This window comes from Diplotaxodon limnothrissa, linkage group LG23 (assembly GCF_057381915.1).
Source record: "Diplotaxodon limnothrissa isolate DT_005_m linkage group LG23, D_limnothrissa_male_GT1.1, whole genome shotgun sequence".
NCBI lineage: Eukaryota > Metazoa > Chordata > Actinopteri > Cichliformes > Cichlidae > Diplotaxodon > Diplotaxodon limnothrissa.
In genome coordinates this window covers 26011443-26033106 of record NC_140617.1, presented here as the reverse complement: position 1 = coordinate 26033106, position 21664 = coordinate 26011443, and the positions used below count along the sequence as shown (strand labels likewise).

Below are 21664 nucleotides of genomic sequence, written 5' to 3'. Positions count from 1 at the left end.
TAGTAAATTATGTTTCTTTATGTTGCTTTGGTTATACTTACCATGGTGTCCATGTTGTGCATTCAGGTCCTGTATGTGAGACGGGTGTATGGGAAGGGCCGCCCACTACTTCCTGTTTATATAGGGTCATGAGGTCAATGATTGGATCACTGGGTGTAACCAAATGGAGGGTTTTTCATTTTGTATAGTATTGTTTGTTTTCTTTAAAGTAGCCTTTTGAGTTATATTGTATGCAGTGTTTTACTTTACAAACCATTTAGTTGAGTAAATGAGTTTGTCAGTTTCATGCATGACTTTATTCCTGTTCTTTGTTTAGAATTGTATTATTTGGTTTGACCTATTTTGTTCAATGGTAGGGGCTAACGAGGTCAGGTGTGGGCAAAGTCTTGTATAAAGCCAGTGGGATTTTTGCATGCCTGATTGATTGTTTTATGGTAAAAGGGAGATGCTAGCAATAAAGTATGCTTAAAAAGAACTTCAATTGTCTGCTAATGCTATTTACTTATCACCTTCCTTGCTGCTTAAGTTATGCTACATCACACCCTCCATGATGAGCCATGTTCTCACCTTACACCTCCAGGAATGGTTAAATTTATAGTATGCTTATAGTATTTAGAGCATAATTTAGTAAAAGTCAAAGTCTTTAAGCTGAAGCTGAGATTTAAGTCCAATTTAAGTGAGTAAAATTTTAAGATAAATTCTGAATGGCTGTGTGAAGGCAGGCAGGAAAGGTGGACCCAAGAGCAGGACTCACGGAGGCACAGGTGAACTCAAAACCCTCGGCTTTATTTGGGATTGCAGACTGAACAAAGAACTAACTAGCCTGGAATGCAAATAAACTAGCAGGCAGGCAAACAGACCACACAGGGTGGTATGAGGATGAACAGACATTAACGACGCGACAGAAAACAAAGGAAACACAGGGCTTATATACACACACGGCAGTAATCAAGGGAATGGAAAACAGGAGGGAGACACAGCTGGGAGAGATTAGGGCTAACGAGACAGGGGAGCAAAGCCGGACACACTAACATAAGACACAATCCTTCAAAATAAAACAGGAAACAATAAACCACTAAACAAAGACGCAGACTGAGAGGCAGAATATAACACATGGCTCTCAAACAATACATGGGACCACAATTCCTTAAACACGGATAAACAGAAACATGAAACTCTAATCATCATCATCATCATCATCAATACAAGCGCTACAAGAGAATAAGAAAACAATCCATAATGAAAAAACACACCAAAACATAACTCAAAATTCTGGGTCAAACTGACCCAGAACCCTGACAGTACCCCCCCCCCCCCCCCCCCCCCCCCCCCCCAAAGGGCTGGCTCCAGACAGGACAACAACAAAAAGAAGAAATGTCACCAAACAGAAAACAAGGACGGACAGAGTCCAAAAACAAACTAAAACCCCCGATGGTCAAGAAAAACTAAACCCAACAAACAGTTCAGGGGGCCGACCCGTAGGCCGACAGCGCAGGAGGCCAAAACAGTTCAGTTCCGGAGGCCGACCGTGCGAAAGGCTGCGGCGGCAACGGGCAAGCAAACAGTTCTGGGGGCCGACCGTGCGGACGGCAACGGCGGCGACGGGCAAACAGTTCAGGGGGCTGACCATGCGGACGGCAACGATGCAGACGAAGCCAATCCGGAGGTCTCCCGCGACGGTGATGACGTCCGGCTGGTGGCCCAGAAAGTGGCCAGCAATGCTGAGGTACTGGACGTACCTTGGTCGGCGGTGCAACAACTGCAGGGCCAGGTGAAGCTGAAGAAGCTGCTGCTGCAGGCGAAGCGGATGATGAGGCTGCTGCAGCTGCGGGTGACGCTGCAGCTGCGGGTGACGCTGCAGCTGCGGGTGACGCTGCAGCTGCAGGTGAGGGTGAAGCTGGACCAGGCGAGGCAGATGAAGCTGAAGCTGGACCAGGCGAGGATGAAGCTGCTGGTGGCTGGACAGGCTCCTTGGGCCCTCCAGCAGGTGCAGTCACAGGACCAGTAGGCACAGGGGCCCCTGGAACACACAGGGCAGAACCAGTAGGCGCACGGCTTCTGGCGCACCTGCTGACCTCTAGGCTCAGAAAGTGAACAGAGAGAGTCTTTCTCACTCACCACCGGCGGCTCAGAGGCTCTGGAATCCGGCTGAGGGGTGAAATGCTGGCGGCGTGTACGCCGCTTTCTCTTGGAGGCAGGAGTGGAGAGTGTAGAGGAGACCGGTAACAGCGGAGTGGTTGGGGCCAGCTCCTCATTCCCCGACCACATTGCTGCCAGCAAAGACGCAGGTGAGCGATAGTAGGAGCAGACCGGAGTCAGTAGATCATTCTGTGGCAGCGGCAAGGGATTGACATCCTGCTGTGGCGACCGCTGTGGCGTTGCAGACAGCTCCGCGTTCTGCTGCTGCGTCGCAGGGAGCTTACGCTGCTTCACAGTGAGCTCCGTCCGCTGTTGCTGTTGCTGCTGCTGCTGAGGCCTTGGCATGGAGTACTGTGAGCGAGCAAAGGCTGCTAGCTCCTGAGCTTGAAGAACCTCCCAGGCTTCGTGCAACTCGTTCATTACACCCATAAATCCTTTAAGTTGGCAAAGATGGGGATTTCCCTCGAGGATTGCTCCGATAGCGTTTAATCCGATCGCCATTGCCTTAGTATCCTTCGTGTGGGAAATCCACTTTTTTAAGCCCATGATGCGGGTGAGATCGCTCTCCCGGGATGAGCCCGCTGGGTCCAGGTTATGGTCGCGTCGTTCTGTCATGGCTGTGTGAAGGCAGGCAGGAAAGGTGGACTCAAGAGCAGGACTCACAGAGGAACTGGTGAACTCAAAACCCTCAGCTTTATTGTGGGATTGCAGACTGAACAAAGAACTAACTAGCCTGGAATGCAAATAAACTAGCAAGCAGGCAAACAGACCACACAGGGTGATATGAGGATGAACAGCCGTTAACGACGCGACAGAAAACAAAGGAAACACAGGGCTTATATACACACGGCAGTAATCATCCATCCATCTTTATCCGAGGCCGGGTCACGGGGGCAGCAGCCTAAGCAAAGAGGCCCAGACCTCCCTCTCCCCAGCCACCTCCTCCAGCTTATCCGGGGGAATACCAGCCGAGAGATATAATCTCTCCAACGTGTCCTGGGTCTGCCCCGGGGCCTCCTCCCGGTGGGACATGCCTGGAACACCTCACCCAGGAGGCGCCCAGGGGGCATCCTTGTCAGATGCCCGAACCACCTCAGCTGGCTCCTTTCGATGTGGAGCAGCAGCTGCTCTACTCCGAGCCCCTCCCGGATGGCAGAACTTCTCACCCTATCTCTAAGGGAGAGGCCAGCCACCCTTCGGAGGAAGCTCATTTCTGCCGCTTGTATCTGCGATCTCATTCTTTCAGTCACTACCCACAGCTCGTGGCCATAGGTGAGGGTAGGGACGTAGATCGACCGGTGAATTGAGAGCTTCGCTTTTACACTCAGCTCCCTCTTCACCACGACGGACCGGTGCAGCGTCTGCATTACTGCAGCTGCATCCCCAATCCGTCTGTCGATCTCCGGCTCCCTTCTCCCATCACTCGCGAACAAGACCCCGAGATACTTGAACTCCTCCACTTGGGGCAGGATCAAGGGAATGGAAAACAGGAGGGAGACACAGCTGGGAGAGATTAGGGCTAACGAGACAGGGGAGCAAAGCTGGACACACTAACATAAGACACAATCCTTCAAAATAAAACAGGAAAAAATAAACCACTAAACAAAGACGCAGACTGAGAGGCAGAATATAACACATGGCTCTCAAACAATACATGGGACCACAATTCCTTAAACACGGATAAACAGAAACATGAAACTCTAATCATCATCATCATCATCACCACCATCACCAATACAAGCGCTACAAGAGAATAAGAAAACAATCCATAATGAAAAAACACACCAAAACATAACAACTCAAAATACTGGGTCAAACTGACCCAGAACCGTGACACTGAATAGATTAAAGGAGAGAAGCGCCTGGGAAACTACGAAACGTACAAACCTGTTTCCAAAACAGTTGGGCTGCCGTGTAAATGTAAAAAAAAAAACCCAAAATGCAGTGACTGAAAATCTCTTGAACCCATATTTTATTAACAATAGAACACAGAAAACTTTTAAAATGTATAATTTTAAGAAGAAAATTAGGACTTTTTAAAAAATTAAATGGCATCAATATATCTCATAAAGTTGGGACAGGGAAACAGCTGCTGGACTTTTGGGAGAGGAATGTTGTCCCATTCTTGTTTAATTGAGGATTCTAGCTGCTCAACAGTCCTAGGTCTCACTTTTTTTTTTATTTCATGATGCTCCAAACATTCTCAGTTTATGCTGGACTGCAGGCAGGTCAATTCTACAGGGTGGGCCATTTATATGGATACACTATATAATAAAATGGGAATGGTTGGTGATATTAAAGTCCTGTTTGTGGCACATTAGTATATGTGAGGGGGCAAACTCCTCAAGATGGGTGGTGACCATGGTGGCCATTTAGAAGTCGGCCATCTTGGATACAACTTTTGTTTTTTCAATAGGAAGAGGGCCATGTGACACATCGAACTTATTGGTAATGTCACAAGAAAAACAATGGTGTGCTTGGTTTCAACGTAACTTTATTCTTTCATGAGTTATTTACAAGTTTCTCTTTGTTCACAGCCATTGACATGTCGAAGAGGTTAACACATGAGGAGCGGATCGAAATTGTGTTGATATCTGGTGAACGCAGTAACCGGGTCATTGCAGCAGATTTCAATGCAAGATACCCTACGAGACCACCCATCTCCCATGCTACAGTTAGCAAACTGCTTGCTAAGAAACTGGTTCAGTGTTGGATTTGCCAAAATGCGGACGCAAGAAAACTGTCACTAATGAAGAAACATCAGTGGCTGTCCTAGCTTCATTCAACAAGAGTCCACAGCGTAGCACTCGTCGCATGTCACTGGAGAGTGGCATTAGTCGAACATCCCTTCGGCGGATATTAGCCATTCACAAATGGCAACCTTACAAACTCCAGCTGCTGCAGCATCTCAACGAGGATGACCCAGATCGGCGCACAGAATCTGCAGAATGGGCAAAACAAAAATTGGAACAGGACCCTCAGTTCACGCAGAAGATTTTGTTCAGTGATGAGGCAAACTTTTATGTGAATGGTGAAGTTAACAAACAAAACCACCGCTATTGGTCTGACACTAACCCACATTGGATGGATCCCTCCAAGACTGTTGGAACAACAAAAGTGATGGTTTGGTGTGGTATATGGGGTACAACGATAGTGGGTCCATTCTTCATCAATGGAAACCTCAAGGCCACTGGATATTTGAAATTGCTACACGATGATGTGTTTCCCTCTTTATGCACTGAAGCTGGCACGTTCCCTGAGTTTTTCCAGCAAGATGGAGCACCACCACATTATGGGTGCCAGGTCCGAGCATTCCTAGATGAACAGTTTCCTGGAAAGGGGATTGGTCATCGTGGGCCAGTTGAATGGCCCCCAAGGTCTCCCGATCTGACCCCCTTAGACTTTTATCTTTGGGGTCATCTGAAGGCATTTGTCTATGGTGTGAAGATACGAGATGTGCAGCACCTGAAACTACGGATACTGGATGCCTGTGCTGGCATTTCTCCTGCGGTGTTGCTATCAGTGTGTGAAGAGTGAAAGAAGAAGGTTGCATTGACAATCCAACACAATGGCCAGCACATTGAACACATTTTATAAGTGGTCAGAAACTTGTAAATAACTCATGAAAGAATAAAGTTACGTTGAAACCAAGCACACCATTGTTTTTCTTGTGACATTACCAATAAGTTTGATGTGTCACATGGCCCTCTTCCTATTGAAAAAACAAAAGTTGTATCCAAGATGGCCGACTTCTAAATGGCCACCATGGTCACCACCCATCTTGAGGAGTTTGCCCCCTCACATATACTAATGTGCCACAAACAGAACTTTAATATCACCAACCATTCCCATTTTATTACGGTGTATCCATATAAATGGCCCACCCTGTAGAAGGTTGCTAAGTATTGTCTTGGTGAGATATGTAAGGCCTTCTCTAAAAAAGACATTGACTGGACGGGAACATATGTTTATACCTTTCAGCATTGATGGTGCCTTTCCAGATGTGCAAGCTGCTCCAAAATTTCCTGTTCCAAGATTTTTGTTTTTGTTTTGTTTGTTTTGGGTTTTTTGCAGATTGGTGAACCTCTGCCTATCTTTACTTCTGAGAAACTCTGCCTCTCTAAGATGCTCTTTTTATACCCAATCATGTTACTGACAACTTTCCAGTTAATATTCTTGGGCAAGATACTAACCCCAAGTTGCTCTCCGATGCATCCATTGGTGTGTGAATGTTGGATAAGAAGCATTTGCGCATAGAAAAAAGTGCTTGTATGAATGGGCTAATGAGGCAAGTGAGTGCTTTGAGTGCTCAGTGGAGTAAAAAGGCACTATATAAGAACCAGTTTATAGAAAATCATCTGTTAGAGTTAATCTTCCTCACAGTTCTCCTGATTATAATCACCTTTATAAACTTTAGGTGTAGTTCAGTGTCAGTCAGTCAGAAATGAAGAAATAGGCCTCAGAGCTCAGAGGGGTAAATTCTTTGTCAGATCTCTTGTTCACAGGTGTGAATGCTTTGTTTTATTTTGCTTGAATCAATAAAGATCATTTTATGTCCAACAGAGATTAATGTCACCTTTCTAACATTTTGGACCTTTTTTCTCAAACGAAGATGAGACATTGAGAAAAAACATTCATCCGGCAGTTAATCAGCATTGAATGGTTTGCTGAGATGCCCATCTACAGTGCAGTTTTCTGCCATCATACCGTGACACTGTGATACTGTTTTCCCCAACCATCATTATTTGAACTGGGTTGTTTTGATGTTGTTTTCTATGGTTGTTTGTTTTCTTGAGTTGCTTCCAGATGTGAGAGCAAATGATTTCTTGTGGAATAGATCAAAACTCACATGAATGCATTTCATCCTCACCCACCAGGGAAACCACAGATAGCAGTGTGGTTTCTAGTGTCTTCTTTGGAAATTAGCTGATCAGAAAGGAGCTTTGGTTCTGATGGCTGCGCTCCTGTACAGATGCCAAGATGGAGCCGGAGCTGTATGTGGCCTCGGAGGAGAGATACTATGTGATGTACAGTAGAAAGCCAGACGGCGACTTTACACAGCATGTACTCTGTTTAATTAATGTGAGCTGAGGGGAGAAGTTTGCCAGAGAAACGAGGAGTTTCCCTGGAGAAACGTGCTACTGTGAGTGTGACAGGCTTTTCTGCTGAAACTGAATCATGCAGGAGAGTGTATGGCAGAGTCTGTTTCTATGACTCCGTGGGTTAAAACGCTTTCCAGGGGCACAGCTTCTAAATCAGTTCAGCTGCAGAAAATCTCCTTAAAATCTATGAGTGCTTTCTGTCTGTAAATGAGACACGGAGCTTCTTTTTCTTAAATCTGTAAAAAAGCAGCTTTTGCAGGCCTTAGCTGAGTTACAGCTGGGGCAGGGATCAAAATTTTTAAAAATGCTTTATAACCAGCATATTTGGGTGATGTGAGAGGAAAATTGGAAAGCCTCCACGTTTCCTGGGTTCTAGCTAATCCATAAAATCTCACCTGTCAGGCAGGTTCGGGCGCACCCCTTTGAACACCTCTTTGTGCGTGTCTTCCTTTTTTTTCTTTTACTGTATTTACTTCCTTCACGTCAGCTTTCAAGATCATTTAGAGATATTTCTTATCACTGTTGTGCTGATGATATTCTGTTTTATATCACTTTTTAAACCTCAGTGAGTTAATCAAGTTTTAATTGTACTGAATTGTTTGAATTTTATAAAATCTTGGATGTCAGTTTAACGAGAATAAAATAGAGATCTTTATTGCAAGCCTGGTCCACCCAAGTCCTTAGAAGTCTGAGTTCACCCTCCTTTTATTTTAACCCATCCACCAGGGATACATTTTGACATCCTATTATATCCAAATCTGAGATGGAGATTGTTTTTCATGCTCGTCCTTGACCACTGGAACTCACCAAACCTCCTCGGAGTGTCTCTAGCTTTGGTTCCTCATCAGATCAAATGTTCCCGTGTCACATCTCTGCTGATCTCACTGCGCTGGCTCCCCATCAAGTTTAGAATTAAACTCAAATTTCTGGTGTTATGTGCCTGGCAAAATATATATTAGTAAACTTTTGCAACGATATGTCACCAGCATCTTCTGATCAGCGGTTATTTGCCATTCCCAGATCTTACCTAAAAGCTGAAGAAGGTGACAGAGCCTTTGTATTTTGTGGCCCCCACTCTCTCAAACCCTCTGCCCTCCAGTCTACGATCTGTGAGCTCTGTGAACTCAAAAAGCAGCTGAAGTCCCATCTTTTTAAAATAGTGTTTGGGTAAAATTTCATTCCACATTTATTTATTTTTTTGTTGTTGTTAATTTTATTTTGATCCAAAACACCTTGGGATATCTTAAAGGGTGCTATTAAATAAATTTACTTACTTACTTCCTGCTTTTTGGGCATCATTTATAGAATTCCAGTAACCTACTAATCCAGGTCTTGTATTTCCTCAGTTTGTCATGGAATAAAGAGGGAACAAGCCTTACTTGGCCATGAAGCTTTTTACAAGTTGCTATGTCACTAGTTGCTATGCTTGCCATCAAAGATTGTTCATCCACCTGTTTTCCAAATAAGTGTCCTGCAGTTTTTCCACACTTGACTCTAGTTTAGCCTTCTGTTATATCACCTTATTCATCTGTCTGTTTTGTGCAGTGCTTTCAATTTGATTTGCATTTGTAATTAAACTTGGCTCCACCCTTCTGATTCCAGGCAGGAGATGCTGCTGAACGGGCCATGGGTGGGGCTCAACTCTCACTGCTTAACCTACAAGGAGTACACGTTTTTTAAGCCATATGAAACAGCAGTAGTACAAATAAAAAAGGAGATGAAAAACAAAAGAATCGATCGATCTTTTTTTCCCTCTTTGGTTTATTGTGCCACTGATGAAGTCCACAGAGATGATGCGTCAGTGAAAGGGAGAGAGCGATGGCTGAGCCACAGAGCGAGCTAGAAAGTGATCGAGATGAAACAGAGAACTAAGAAATTTCTGCTTCTAACAAAAAAGAAACAGATTGGCCGTAAGCGAGCAGAATAAAATAGATGGAGGCGAGATATTACCTAGTGCCTGTTTCTATAAACAGAAACACAAGTAAGACATTTTTCTAAAGTCACCTGTGTAAAAACAGCGATCACTGTATCAGAAGAGTCAGCTGAATACTATTCATTGCAGGAAAAACACAAATAGTGCTGTGGCTCTACCCATCAGGATTTGTGCTGTCTGTAGTGTTAGCTGTCTTTTGTTTATTGCCTGTTTTACTATAAATGGCTATTTTCTTGCTTGTTTTCTATTAGGTTTACCTCTGGGGCTACCCACCATCACCTGAGAGGAATTACTTTCATTTTGTCTCATTTCCCTCCTGTTTTTCAGTCTATGCTGTATAGACCATCATGCCTTCCTTTTTACTCTTATCAAGATAATTGTTGAAGCTCCTCTTGTTTATTTGGATTTATCATTTTTATCTTATTTATTCCAGTATTTCTATTTATGCTTTCCTTTTGGCCTTTAATTTCAGCCCAATAAAAGGCTTGTTTTTTGTTCAAGTTTGTCTTCATGTCGGCCTTCTCCACACATAACGTTTTAGGCACACATGACATAACATAATTTCATGGATATTTCACCTCACTTTAGTTTTATTTAAACAGTACCAGCTCACAGCAAGAGTCATCTCAAAATGCTCTGTACTTTGGAGTAAAGAACCTACAATAACACAGACAAAACCCCAACAATCAGACGATCCCATACGAGCAACGAATAAGACCATACGAATGAATAAGACCATATGAATATGGTCTTATTCATTATGAATATTATTCAATATTCATTATTATTCAATATTCAATATTGAATTCAATATTCAGTCAATATTATTCAATATTATACTTATTCAATATGAATAAGACCATACGAGAAACAGTTGGCGACAGTGGGGAGAAAGAACTCTTATATACTGTACTCCCATGTATGTTTGCACATGTTTCAATAAAATGCAGTACCTATTTCCTGTTTTCCTAACAAATAAATGAGGGGTGGCTCAAGACTTTTCCAGAGCACAGTAAGACACAAGAAAATCTACTGTAAAAACACGTTTTAAGATTGTATGTAGTATTGACTAAGGCAATGGTGATTATGATTTTTGCCGTAACCAAGAAGTTTTAGTGCTGTGTTTCTTCCTACCGCAGCTTTAAGTGGATGGAGGCTTTTGCAGTGTTGAGTGTCTCTAACCTTCACTGTAATTATTAACCTGCTGGCTACTTAGCATCTAGAGCGTTACCAGCAATTCGCCAGCAAAGTCAATCCAGACTTTGTAGTACTACAAATTTTCAGTTCGGTAGGAGTATTTTATGGTTAACTCATTGTCTGTGTATTCAGCTAATGATAATAGAGCATGTCTTTTTTTAAAAAGAATAGTATTACCTGTGTATTTGAAACAAAACCTCAACAAGCAAAAATAATGTTGTGAAATAAGCATCAACAAATCATTTGTAAAAAAATAAATAAAAAGGATTTTCTGATGCACGAAAGCTAAAAAACATCCCCTCTTTTAAAAAGTTTGACTTACTTTGAAAGTTCATTTATTTATCTTTTTAATACTTCCATATCAATGATGGCAATCAGCCACCCATTCTGGATGATTAATTCATAGTTTAATTTATTCTCTTGTTCTGGTTTCTCCTCTGTGTGGATTTCTTATTCTTCTCTCATTTTAAGCTGATTTGATTTTTGATTTTTGTTGTTGTTGTTATTGTTGTTGTTTTTTACTAAATTTAATTTCCTCACATGAAACTAAACAAACTGGTCAGGGTGGAGATTTTTGACAGTGCATCCATCACTCTGCTCATTACAGACTTAATTACACTGAAATTCCTTCTTATTAGCCAGCAACGTCGCATTTCAGAGGCGCTGATTGAGTGACTGAAATCTTCATGAAACAGTCGAAAGGAGGTTATGGATGGATGAATGGATGGATGGGTGGTGGAGAAAGGACAAAGCAGAGATTAGTCATCAGTGTGGAGTTTGGTCAGAGGGGTGGCGAACAGATGGATGGACGGATGGAGATCTCTCCGCTCTATGTTTAGCCCTGTGTCAGATTTCTGCTTTAATGGAGATTCCCTCTGTGATATCTGCTGCAGAGGTGGCTTGTTTGTGTCGTCATGTAGTCAATACTCAGGCGGACTTTGTATAGATTAAAGGTGAAGCAGAAGAAAAGCCTTGGGATTTAAGAAAATAGCAAAATAACACTGACATTTACCTAAAGGGTCCTTTTGCACAGTTTCATTGTCGCTTTCCTGCTGTGTGATACTGACATCCTCCTTATAGATGGTATTTTTTTTTGTTTCCTCCGGCATTGGCCTCAAGTCGTAGCAAAAACAGAAATACCACAGTGGGCAGTCGTCTTCTCTGCTAGATGCAAAAACACTCCCACCAGGAAACACCAGAAGCTTGAAACACAAAAAAAGAAAATAAGTAGTTCAACAACACCAGAAAAGATTGATGTTATTTGATGCTGTTATCTGTAGAAATATATATGGCGTGGGCTCACAAAGTGGCTTGCAGATGTGCATTTGTATGTGCAGCTTTGGTTGTTTGCCATTTATTGGAACGATGCATTAAAGCAGCAGTAGCCGGTGTGACTGGGCGTCCTACTGCATGCATGTCTAAGGAGGCTGAGATCTGCACACATCATAACTCGCAAAAATTTCTTATTGGTTTCAAAACTTATTTGCTATTTTTTTATATTAATCACAGTTTACAATATAAACATAGCACTGTAAAAAATTAACCTCAAAACTTGCAACTGAGACTTTTATCTCAGCAGTAAAATGTTTGATGAAGCCATAGATCAAGGGAGAGGTTTGCCCATTTTCTTACAGGCTTTTTCTTTAATCACACCACATGAGTCGCCCCCTGCTGGACATTAGGAAGAATGTAGCTTTAAGGCTGTGGCTTAAGCCATTTGTATTTACAACTCAATGCAGTCTACTGATGCTGACAAAATATGAGTTAAAAATGAAGGTTAAATGTTTAATTTGTGAGCACTGAACAAAAAAACAAAAAGCCTATATGAAAGAAGCAATTGCAGAAGCTTTGCCGCTAATCTACCCGACCTCTAATGACAATTAGGTCACAAACTTTTTGGGCTGATGGAAAATAACTCTGCTATTCTTATCTGAACCGACCCACGTGCCATACCCTGTTCTAAGGCTTTGTGTTTATCAGAGCTGCTGCAAACGTCTGTGGGATTTTGAATGCCGTTTCTGACATTGGAAGTTTCATTTTGTCACTCGAGAGCTGAGAAAGCTATTAAAGTCTGAATTTTTATTTGTCCTGACAGCTCAGACGGTGGAAGCTAAGTTGGTGGGCACGCAGGCAGTACGCTGCATGACAATGTGCATTTTCTCAAGTTATAAATGGGTACTGTATAGAGGATTATATAAATCCTTAATGAATATCCAACTCAAACACATAAATAAACAGAGCAGAGCGAGTAGCTTCACGTCTGCAGCTGTTTACTGCCTCGCAACAGATTAAGCCCGGGAAAAGGTCAACTGTAACGTACACACATGCACACAGATCCATCCGGACTCTTAGCAACACAATATTGATGTCCAACACAATGTAGCTCTCTGTCCCAGGGGGTTTCCCTGCCTCATTTCTGGCTCTGTTTGAGTCCTGCAATTAAAAAGAAAAAAAAAGAGTTTTACAGAAACGCAAATGAGTTCATGTTTGTCTTTTTGCTTGTAGTGTGACAAACTGGAACTGATAACCCTATTTAAGGGTTCTTAAAGTCTTGAAACAGCCATCAAAGGTTAGGAAAACGTGAAGAACTGACAGAAATAGTCAGTTTTATAGGCTGGTTGTCTTTGAATTCTTATGCATCTTCTAAATTTGTGTCTGCAGGTTGCTTGTTTGAGAAGAAGCTGTGTCCCAGAGATCAGCTGTGCAATGATGGTGAGTATCAGCTCTTTAATCCAAGTTCATACAACACCTTACACCCGTTAGATCAGTTACTGTTCTGTTCAATTCTTTTTATTTATATAGCGCCAAATCACAACAGCAGTTGCCTCAAGGTGCTTTATATTCATATAAATGGAGTTTCATAGGTTTTGCAGCTCTTTGGTTCAAAAGGGTTTATCACAAAAGTCTGGACGATGTGGAGTTGGGGCAAAATTTCACTGCAATATCTCATCATCTTCAAGCTGGGCTGGAAAATGCAGAAGTACCAAAAAACTGCAGGTCCTCTAACAGCCACTTGAGGCCACCACCTAAAGTGAGTCAACCCCCATAGACCCCCATGTTAAATTGTCCAACTTTACAGGAAACAGGTTTGGATACATTCTTTCTTCATAGCAACATTGCACTGGGTGATTTTTTAAAAGATTACTTATAATCCTCCACTTTGAATTTTATTAAGGCTTAAAGTCGCGGGCTCTTTGATTGACAGGTGAGTGTTGACACAGGCGGCTGTAGCTTCTCGCTGTCTGCTTGTTGATACAGACGGTCCAAAATCTCTGTGCTGCTGTTTTGGTGAGTGAAATGGTAGAATTTTATTGATCTGTATTTAGAGCAATGCTGAGGCACGGCCACTGATAGATCCAGAAGAACCTACTGGAGACATTATATATACATACTGTCTTGTGTGGAAGTGGCAAGAGTTCCTGGGGAGCGTGGAACACCTGCTCACCTTCAGATAAGATAATGGATGAACATGTCGCACCAATTAGCTGTTATCTGTGTCCAAGCATTGTATCAATATAGTCTATGAATCCAGCTCACTAACCAAGTTAATTAGCCTTCACTGATAACTTAGCACTCCATGCTCTCTGGTGGCCAGAACACTAACTTTGACTCTTTGAGAAACCAACAGGTGATGAAATCTTTTACTTATATCAGGTCACTGTATTTCCAGTTGTTATCCCATAAATCAAAACTGTGCAACATTATGAAGAAGTAACAAACTCGTTCTCTTATACGTAAAAGATTGATTTCAGGTCAAAGCTGCTGTTCTGCAGTTTGAGATTCATATTTCTATTTACGGTGCTGTGTTTTCACTTTCAGCACTTTCACTTTATCTTAATGTAGAGTATTATTGTACTTCCACTTTCAACATGAATACTGTGAATACTAAATAAGTTCCTTTACTTTAAACTCAGACACTACAAATTTAAAACTACAAACCCAGTCTTGTTTTAGTTAAAAATGAAGCTAGACTGTTTCAGCTTGTAGGTCTTAATGTTTTCATCGTTTCAAAGTTTTTAAATTCTTAATACATAACTTGACCCGCGAAGGCTGCTGTTATTTTGCATTGCATTCTGGGTCGCTGATGTAAACTGGTGGCATTTCAAAGCTACGATCACAGATCTGCTATTTCTTGGGGACGGGAGTTTACATGCATCCATGAACATAATCAGTGATCCATGGTCGCCTACACGGTATTGAAAGTCCAACTTTAAGTCATCAGATACAATCCTATTAAAGGAACATTTTGGATACTATAAATACTGCTACTAATAAAAAGAATAAAAAGAATACTTAGAGTATTAAATTGTTAATAAACAATCAGAATATTCCCTAAAGTACATCATTAATTTTTGTAATGAAACTCAGATAAAAGGCATGTTTACCAGGACAAACCATCGTGGCAGTGGCCAGTCTATATTTATTTATTTATTTTCATAATTCTTTTTAATTCTTCTGCTTGGGTTACCTGACCCTTTAAACATCCAGTTTTTTCCACGAGTTAAATTAGAGCTCAAACTTCCTCCTCAGTAGGGAGCTCATATTTACGATAACCTGAATGCAGCTTAATGGGAATAGTAAATTGAGTGAAAGTGAGTGATCCCAGCAGGCTCCCGTTACCGCGGCACGCTTCAGGAAGCTCTGGCACGTCCCCTGTCCATCACGCAGCCTGGAGCCCATCAGATGTCACGCCTTTGACGGCTCTGCTTATAATCGCTCGCTGGGCTTCCTGTTTCCTCCATGCCTTTTCAAACGTTTTGAGGTTGTCATTACGAGAGCAGGCACACGGGCGTGCACCTGAAAGGGGCGCCTGCATTATTGATGGCATGTTACCCCTTCCTCCCTGAGGATGTTTTGTTCCTTGTTTTTACCTTGAGGTGGAACATGCCGTGCCAAACATTTGATGAATCCAAGAACGAGGCTTTGTGAGAACACGCAGCTCGTTTTCTCAGCCTGGCACATCTGAACTGAATATTCACGTAATTGAAATAATTTCAAGACCTTTGGGGGGAAAAAAGAACAAATCTGATGGATTTAAACATGTTTAAAGTTATTCTAGACTGCTTAATGATTTTCATTTTTTATGTCCTTCAACATTTGCAGTTTGGAATAATGATTACGAATCAATTTGCTACCGAACTTCATTCAAAAATCCTCTCATTTTGTGTGTCTGACCATTTGTAGTCTTACAACATTAAGATTCATCAAAAATGTAGGAGTCTTCAAAAAAAAACACCCACTTTGAAGGTCCTTTTTTTGAAGATGTAATTATTTCAGCCTGTGTCATCATGTATAAGAGGAAAACACCCAGACTGCATTTTAAAAACAGCCCATTTTATGTGCTTAAGCATCTGTAAACACACATTTCCAGACTTCATGAAGATGCACAAAATTATTTCTGAATACATCAAAAGTGACTCACCCCAGTGGTTTCATTTTGGTGCTTTTTCTTGTGAAGATGCATAAAATAGTTAAAAATGAACAAAATAACCCATTTGGTGTGTCTTTATTAAACACCTACAGTTTGTGTTCACCATCTGGAGGGTTTGAATAAAACAGGTTTAGCTCCATTCTGAGGTAAAAGGATTGCAGAAGGCATCTGTAATCTGTGCAGAAATGGCCAGACTGAATTTTGCACACTGCCCATTTTGTGTGCTTTCCATCACATATCCATGCCTCAAAACGAATCTTCACCCAAACTGTGCTCACAATATTTTCTTATGCATAAAAATGATCATTTCTGTGTCCATAGACGTGCAGTATTTAGAGTGTACAAAAAGACATCTTTAAAAGCTTTAATCATTTCTAATCTGGGCTAAAATGCTTGAATAACACAAACACACACACACACACACACACACACACGTTCTCTAGATTTCATTCATGAAAAGGTCATTTTGAGTTTTTCTTATGAGGTCAGATGAAAATATTTCGCAGTAAAGTAATAAAGTGATGCAGACTGAAAGACTAAAAATAGGGTTGAATGTTGTCAGTGCATTAGCATTAGCGCACCCTGGGTTGTTTAATTGTCCTTAACAAAGTCCCGGTCCTGGGTTTGAATCCAATGTCAGTCTGCCTGGGTTCTTCGTGTGTACCTGAAAAGAAAGGTTTGTTAGGTTAACTGGTGATTCTGAACTGGCGATCTGTCCGGAGTGGCCGCTGCCTTTCAGACACTTGTCCTGGATTGCATAAGCGAGAGTGGATGGATGGAAAAAGACACACTGTGTGCAACTTCTGCTGTGTGTAAATAAAACAAGCTGCAGTCTCGCCAAAAAACAATAGAAGCTTTATTCATTTGCTGTCTGAGTTTTCACAGCAACTCCAAGCCAGTATAATCCTAACTAGTTCTGGTTAAGTGGCTGCATAAATGAGGGTGGCTGTTTCATGAAGGGCGACCGACATCAAATCAAAGTCAAATCAAACATGCAGATTGTCAAGAATGAGATTTCCATACCGGGTCATCAGTCAGGACATGGATTAATAATGACCGCTTTCAGTGCTGTGCTGGTGGAAACTGTGCACGTTAGGAGGTAGCGAGAGAGAAGGAAAGGAAAGAGTGTGGAGATGACAGTAGGGACTTGTGCTGGTAAAGGACGAGACCTAGAGCAGGCCCAAGGACAGGCTGGATTAATTCAATCCATTTCAATTTTATTTATATGGCACCAAATCACAACAACAGTCATTTCAAGTCACTTTATATAGTGATGTAAACACCCTACAATAACCCAGACAATCAAATTCCCCCCTTTGCGCAAGCACTTGGCGACAGTTGGAAGGAAAACTCCATTTTAACAGGAAGAAACATATAAGGAGAACCAGGCTCAGGGAGGGACGGTCATCTGCTCCAACTGTACTGCAACTGGTTGGGGGTGAGGAAGGGGAGACAGGATGAAAGCCAGAGATCAATAATTGCATCTCCTGGCTGGACTAGGAAAGCCTCTGTTCTGATTAGGCTGCTGCCCCCACAACCTGGATAAGTGGTAGAAAAAGGATGGACGGAAAAGCTTGAATGCAGATTTGTGTCCTTAAACATCTGCAATATGTTTTCAGTCTCTGTAGTGATGAAATCAAAGAAAAGTGTTTCAAGACTCTAAAAATAGACAGACTGCTTTAAAGCTTTGATCATGTTTGTTTAAAAGCTTCAATGGGAGAGAACATTTCACTGCACTTAAACATCTGTAGTTGTGCATTTTGAGTTTACTAAATGTGATTCAGGACTGTGTAAGACAAAGACATCTTTTGTAGCTTTAAGTATTTGTAACTTGTGTTACACTTCTTATCTTGTAACATCTGTAATCTTAAAAAAGAAAAAACTTCACCCATGTAACTGCCTGCACCTCTGCAGATGTCACCGTTCAATTTGAGCAGCTGATGGATGTTTGTGAGTGTTGTGCTGAAGGATGAGTGTAAAAATTATTTTTCTATGAGCTGCGTCAGTTGGGCAATAAGATTTACAGGAAGTGAGGGAAGCGACGTCAAGATGGAGAAAGAGATGAAGATAAACAGAGTAATGCAAGAGGAAAAGAGTAAACGAGGTCTCCCTCCGTCAGACGGCTCCCAGCCAATCGCAGGTCGATTGGCTGAGAGCCGTCTCTATGACAACAGTGACATCACTTGCCTGACGACCGTGTGTCTCCCTTGTGTGTGTGTGTGAGATGGAGACAGAGGTGATGACTCACCACAGCCCACACTCACACACAAAACCACCACCACAGTGAGTGTGTGTGTATGAAGCCAAGTGTGTGTTTGTGTGTACACGTGTGTGTGCATGTGCTGTGTTCGTGTTTACATGCATTACATACAGCATGTGTAGTGTAAATTATTGATGAGCACTCATACTGCTGCTGCTGTCCTGGTAAACTCAGAGCAGTTGCTTGTTTTTGTTCTTCTCATTCTTCTTCTACAAGGAAAGAAAACAGCATTTAAACTGCAAAGTACGGTGGCCCTGAGGGCTCAAAACAAACCCAGCTGAGAAAAACACAAGCTAAGAAATCTGAAGTGAGAAAATTGCAAAATGCTGAAGCATTGAAAGAATGTTTAACCCGATGTAGCTTCTGGGTGTGAACGGACAAGCAATGCTGAAGTACCTTAAACCTACATTCTTTTTAATGGTCAGCAGGTCAGTCCTCTGGTCCATGGGTACCAAACTGGACTATGTGACGGGAAGGAGCCCACAAAATTTCACCTTTATATTAGTCACCATGGTAGGGGTTTTTAGGGCTAGAAGTGAACATATTTGGGCAAAACAGCCAACATTGGCTCTCACAGTAATCCATGCTGTAAAGCTACTTTTGGCTGTTCCTTTATAATGGAGTTTTCCCTTCCCATTGTCACCAAGTGCTTGCTCATAGGGGGCAACTGATTGCTGGGTTTACATCTGTGTCATTGTAGGGTCTTTGCCTTACAAGCCAAAGAACATAGAGGAGACTGTTGTTCTGATTTGGTGGTATATAAATAAAGCTGAATTGAATTAATTTATTGAGTCTATGGGGATTGACTGGCTTTTGGAGCCATGCTGACGCGGACATTGAAGAACTGCTGGTTTCATTTTTCATGGGTTCTTCCATTGCCCTGCCTCTTCAGTAAGTTCAGTTTAGTAGATCTTTGCTGACAGACAAACAAACCACCTTATGGCTCCTGCTTTAAAAATGCACAAACATTTTTTATGGTGTGTTGATATGTGGAGTTTTGTGGTTGCTGTCATGTTTGGCAACAGTAGAATCTCTTTCTGTGCAGATGGTTTGTTTGGACAGTGCCAGGCTCCTCATCAGGAACCCGTCCAGTATCAGGTGTCTGTACCCGTCCTGCACAAACTGCAGGAAGTCCTCAAAGACCTGATGGTTCAGGGTGAGTCTCTGAATACAGCGGCACACTTTTAATTCAGCTCATGTGCACTAAAACAGAGGGGGGAATATGGTTTCCTCTTTTATGTCTTCGTGATCATTGCATGTGTAACAATTTTTTGGCTCAGTATTAGTTTTTTTTATTTGTTATAATTGAGCTATATTTTGGGTATTTGCAAATATCCACGTCTACATTTGTAACAGCCAATAAATGCTCATTTTGTTCACCATAGCTGCAAATACCCCGTTAACATCACAGAGTCTCGCATAAATAAGTAAATAAATAACTATGCATAACAAATGTTAGGGAACTCTGTTTATGTGTTTGAAAGAAGGAAAATATCTGTCGATATATTGGATTGTTTTTAACAATCACCACATATCAGTATTACCATTGGTCTAAAAAAATCCTCTGTTAATTGGGATTTATTTCTTGTATTTTGCTTTCTGTGGCCATCGGTTCTGGTTATTTTTGTCTTAAAGTCATCACTTTTTGTCATTAAGTGGTCTTTTTTTTCTTTTTGTAGTCCTTTTTTGTCCATTTCATGTAGCTTTGCCATTTTTAAAGTTATTTGGGGCTTTTTTTGGTGCTTTGTGCTAATTTTGCCCTTCCTCATCTTGTCTCTCTTTATATTTACAGATTGTTTTTCTGGTGGTTTAGTATCTTTTGTGGTCATGTTGTAGTCATTTTATGTCATTTTTACACATTTTTTCTCTATCTGTATTAATTTGGCATCTGCAAGTGGATGTTTGATCTTTTTTGTCATCATTTTTGCCTTTTGCCTTCATTTTGTATTATGCTGTGATTATCCTTTGGTTCTTTTTAGTAATTCTGCATCTTCTAGTCACCTTTTGGACATTTTGTGTCATCACTTTTTGTTCTTTAATGGTTTCATTTTGTTCTTTTAGCAATTCTTGCTCCCTCATTGCAGTTGTTTTTTTCTTTGTGCTGTCACTCTTGGTGATATTTCTACATGTGGCTGCACAGGTCTTAACTGGAAGGACGACATGACCCAGGCAATCATCAGCCGAGAGCTGAGCCAAGTTCCCACCGTTGAAACCCACTCTAAACTTAATGAGAAGTCACCCAAACTGTAAGAAGAGCTTTACTATCATTAAAAATGGGAGGGTAGCATCTTAGACAAGACTGAGCTGTTTTATTTCTTAGGTCCTCCAGGTTGCTGGGCCCCAGTCCACAGAGGGATCAGGGTCCTGAAGATCAAGCTGACCCCAAGATGATGCAGCAGTATGTGGACTACATGGTCCTCAACCCCTCCCGGTCTTCTGTCCACATGCAGACACCCCTGCTGGACCCATACACCTACCACAAGGTGGGAGGAATGTTCAGACAAACACTTCAAAATAGTTTACTGAAACCCTGCGGCAATATTTTATTATGCAGGGAGAAATCCCCAATGTGCCGGACACGTTTAAACCAGAACATCTCTGAAAGCAATACATTGTTATTCTACTTTTGTGTTTCTCTGCCCCCTAGTGGCCAAAGCAGCACATGTCTGTTGTGTGTGTGTGTGTTGTTGCAGCAGCAGTACGGCTACCAGGAGGAGGAGGAGCGCTCCCTCAACTCTCTGGATGATAACCCGGCCCTCCCGCTCCATCCCTCCTCCTATCGCTCCAGATCTCGAGGAAGTCCTCTGGACCGAGACCGGCAGCTCCTCCAGGATCTAGTGTCCTTTTACCTCACTTCTCCTTCCTCCTCTTCTTCTTCCTCTTCCTCACCTGTTCAGTCTCTTCCCCGCCACAGAGGAGCAGTAGCAGCAGCAGCTGGCCTCCCATCCTCACTGTCCTCCTCATCTTCTTCCTCCTTTTTCCCGGAGCTGGACTTCCCTCTGGACTATGGTGAGGACTACGTTTCCCAGGTTGCACAGCAGGACCCAGCAGAGAAGAAGGCACAGGATGAGTACGATGCCCTGTCAGAACTGGATGGTGAGCGAGACGAGAAAAGAAGACAAGTCATTATTTCTTTTGTCCATCGTGTTTATTTTTTGTGTATTTCTTTTTTAAATATTGTGTGTGTGTGTGTGTGTGTGTGTGTGTGTGTGTGTGTGTGTGTGTGTGTGTGTGTGTGTGTGTGTGTGTCTTTCTGCTCACTTTTTACTCTTTTTTTTCCCTTTTTCAGGGAAATGTTTGTAAATTTTTACAATTTTTTTCATTTTTCATCCATCCATTGGGCTATCCATACTCCTGTTCCATCCCTCCAACTCTTTATTCAGTTCAGAGCCTGTCTCAGTCGTTATTGGGCGAGAGGCAGGATACATCCTGCACAGATCACGTGGCTGTCTCGGGGCTATCCATTATCTAACTTACATTTATTATAATGTAACCAAAGAAAGGCAAAACTTTGCTCTTGTGAAATGTAGCAGAGGAAAAAACTGATAGTTCACCTAATTAAAAAAATCCACAGTAGTAAAGCTGTGTTGAAGGCTGTTATC

General features: G+C 42.0%; 1 protein-coding gene across 1 annotated transcript in view; it reads left to right on the top strand.

Annotated features, from left to right (window-relative positions):
• Nucleotides 1–21664, top strand: part of ptprnb (protein tyrosine phosphatase receptor type Nb) — a 61145-nt gene that overhangs the window by 14602 nt on the left and 24879 nt on the right. Inside the window, exons 2-6 of the mRNA XM_085347571.1 lie at nucleotides 13033–13083; nucleotides 19108–19218; nucleotides 20203–20308; nucleotides 20383–20545; nucleotides 20756–21158. Of these exons, the coding sequence (XP_085203697.1) occupies nucleotides 13033–13083; nucleotides 19108–19218; nucleotides 20203–20308; nucleotides 20383–20545; nucleotides 20756–21158 (834 nt within the window). The remainder of the gene's footprint in view (nucleotides 1–13032; nucleotides 13084–19107; nucleotides 19219–20202; nucleotides 20309–20382; nucleotides 20546–20755; nucleotides 21159–21664) is intronic.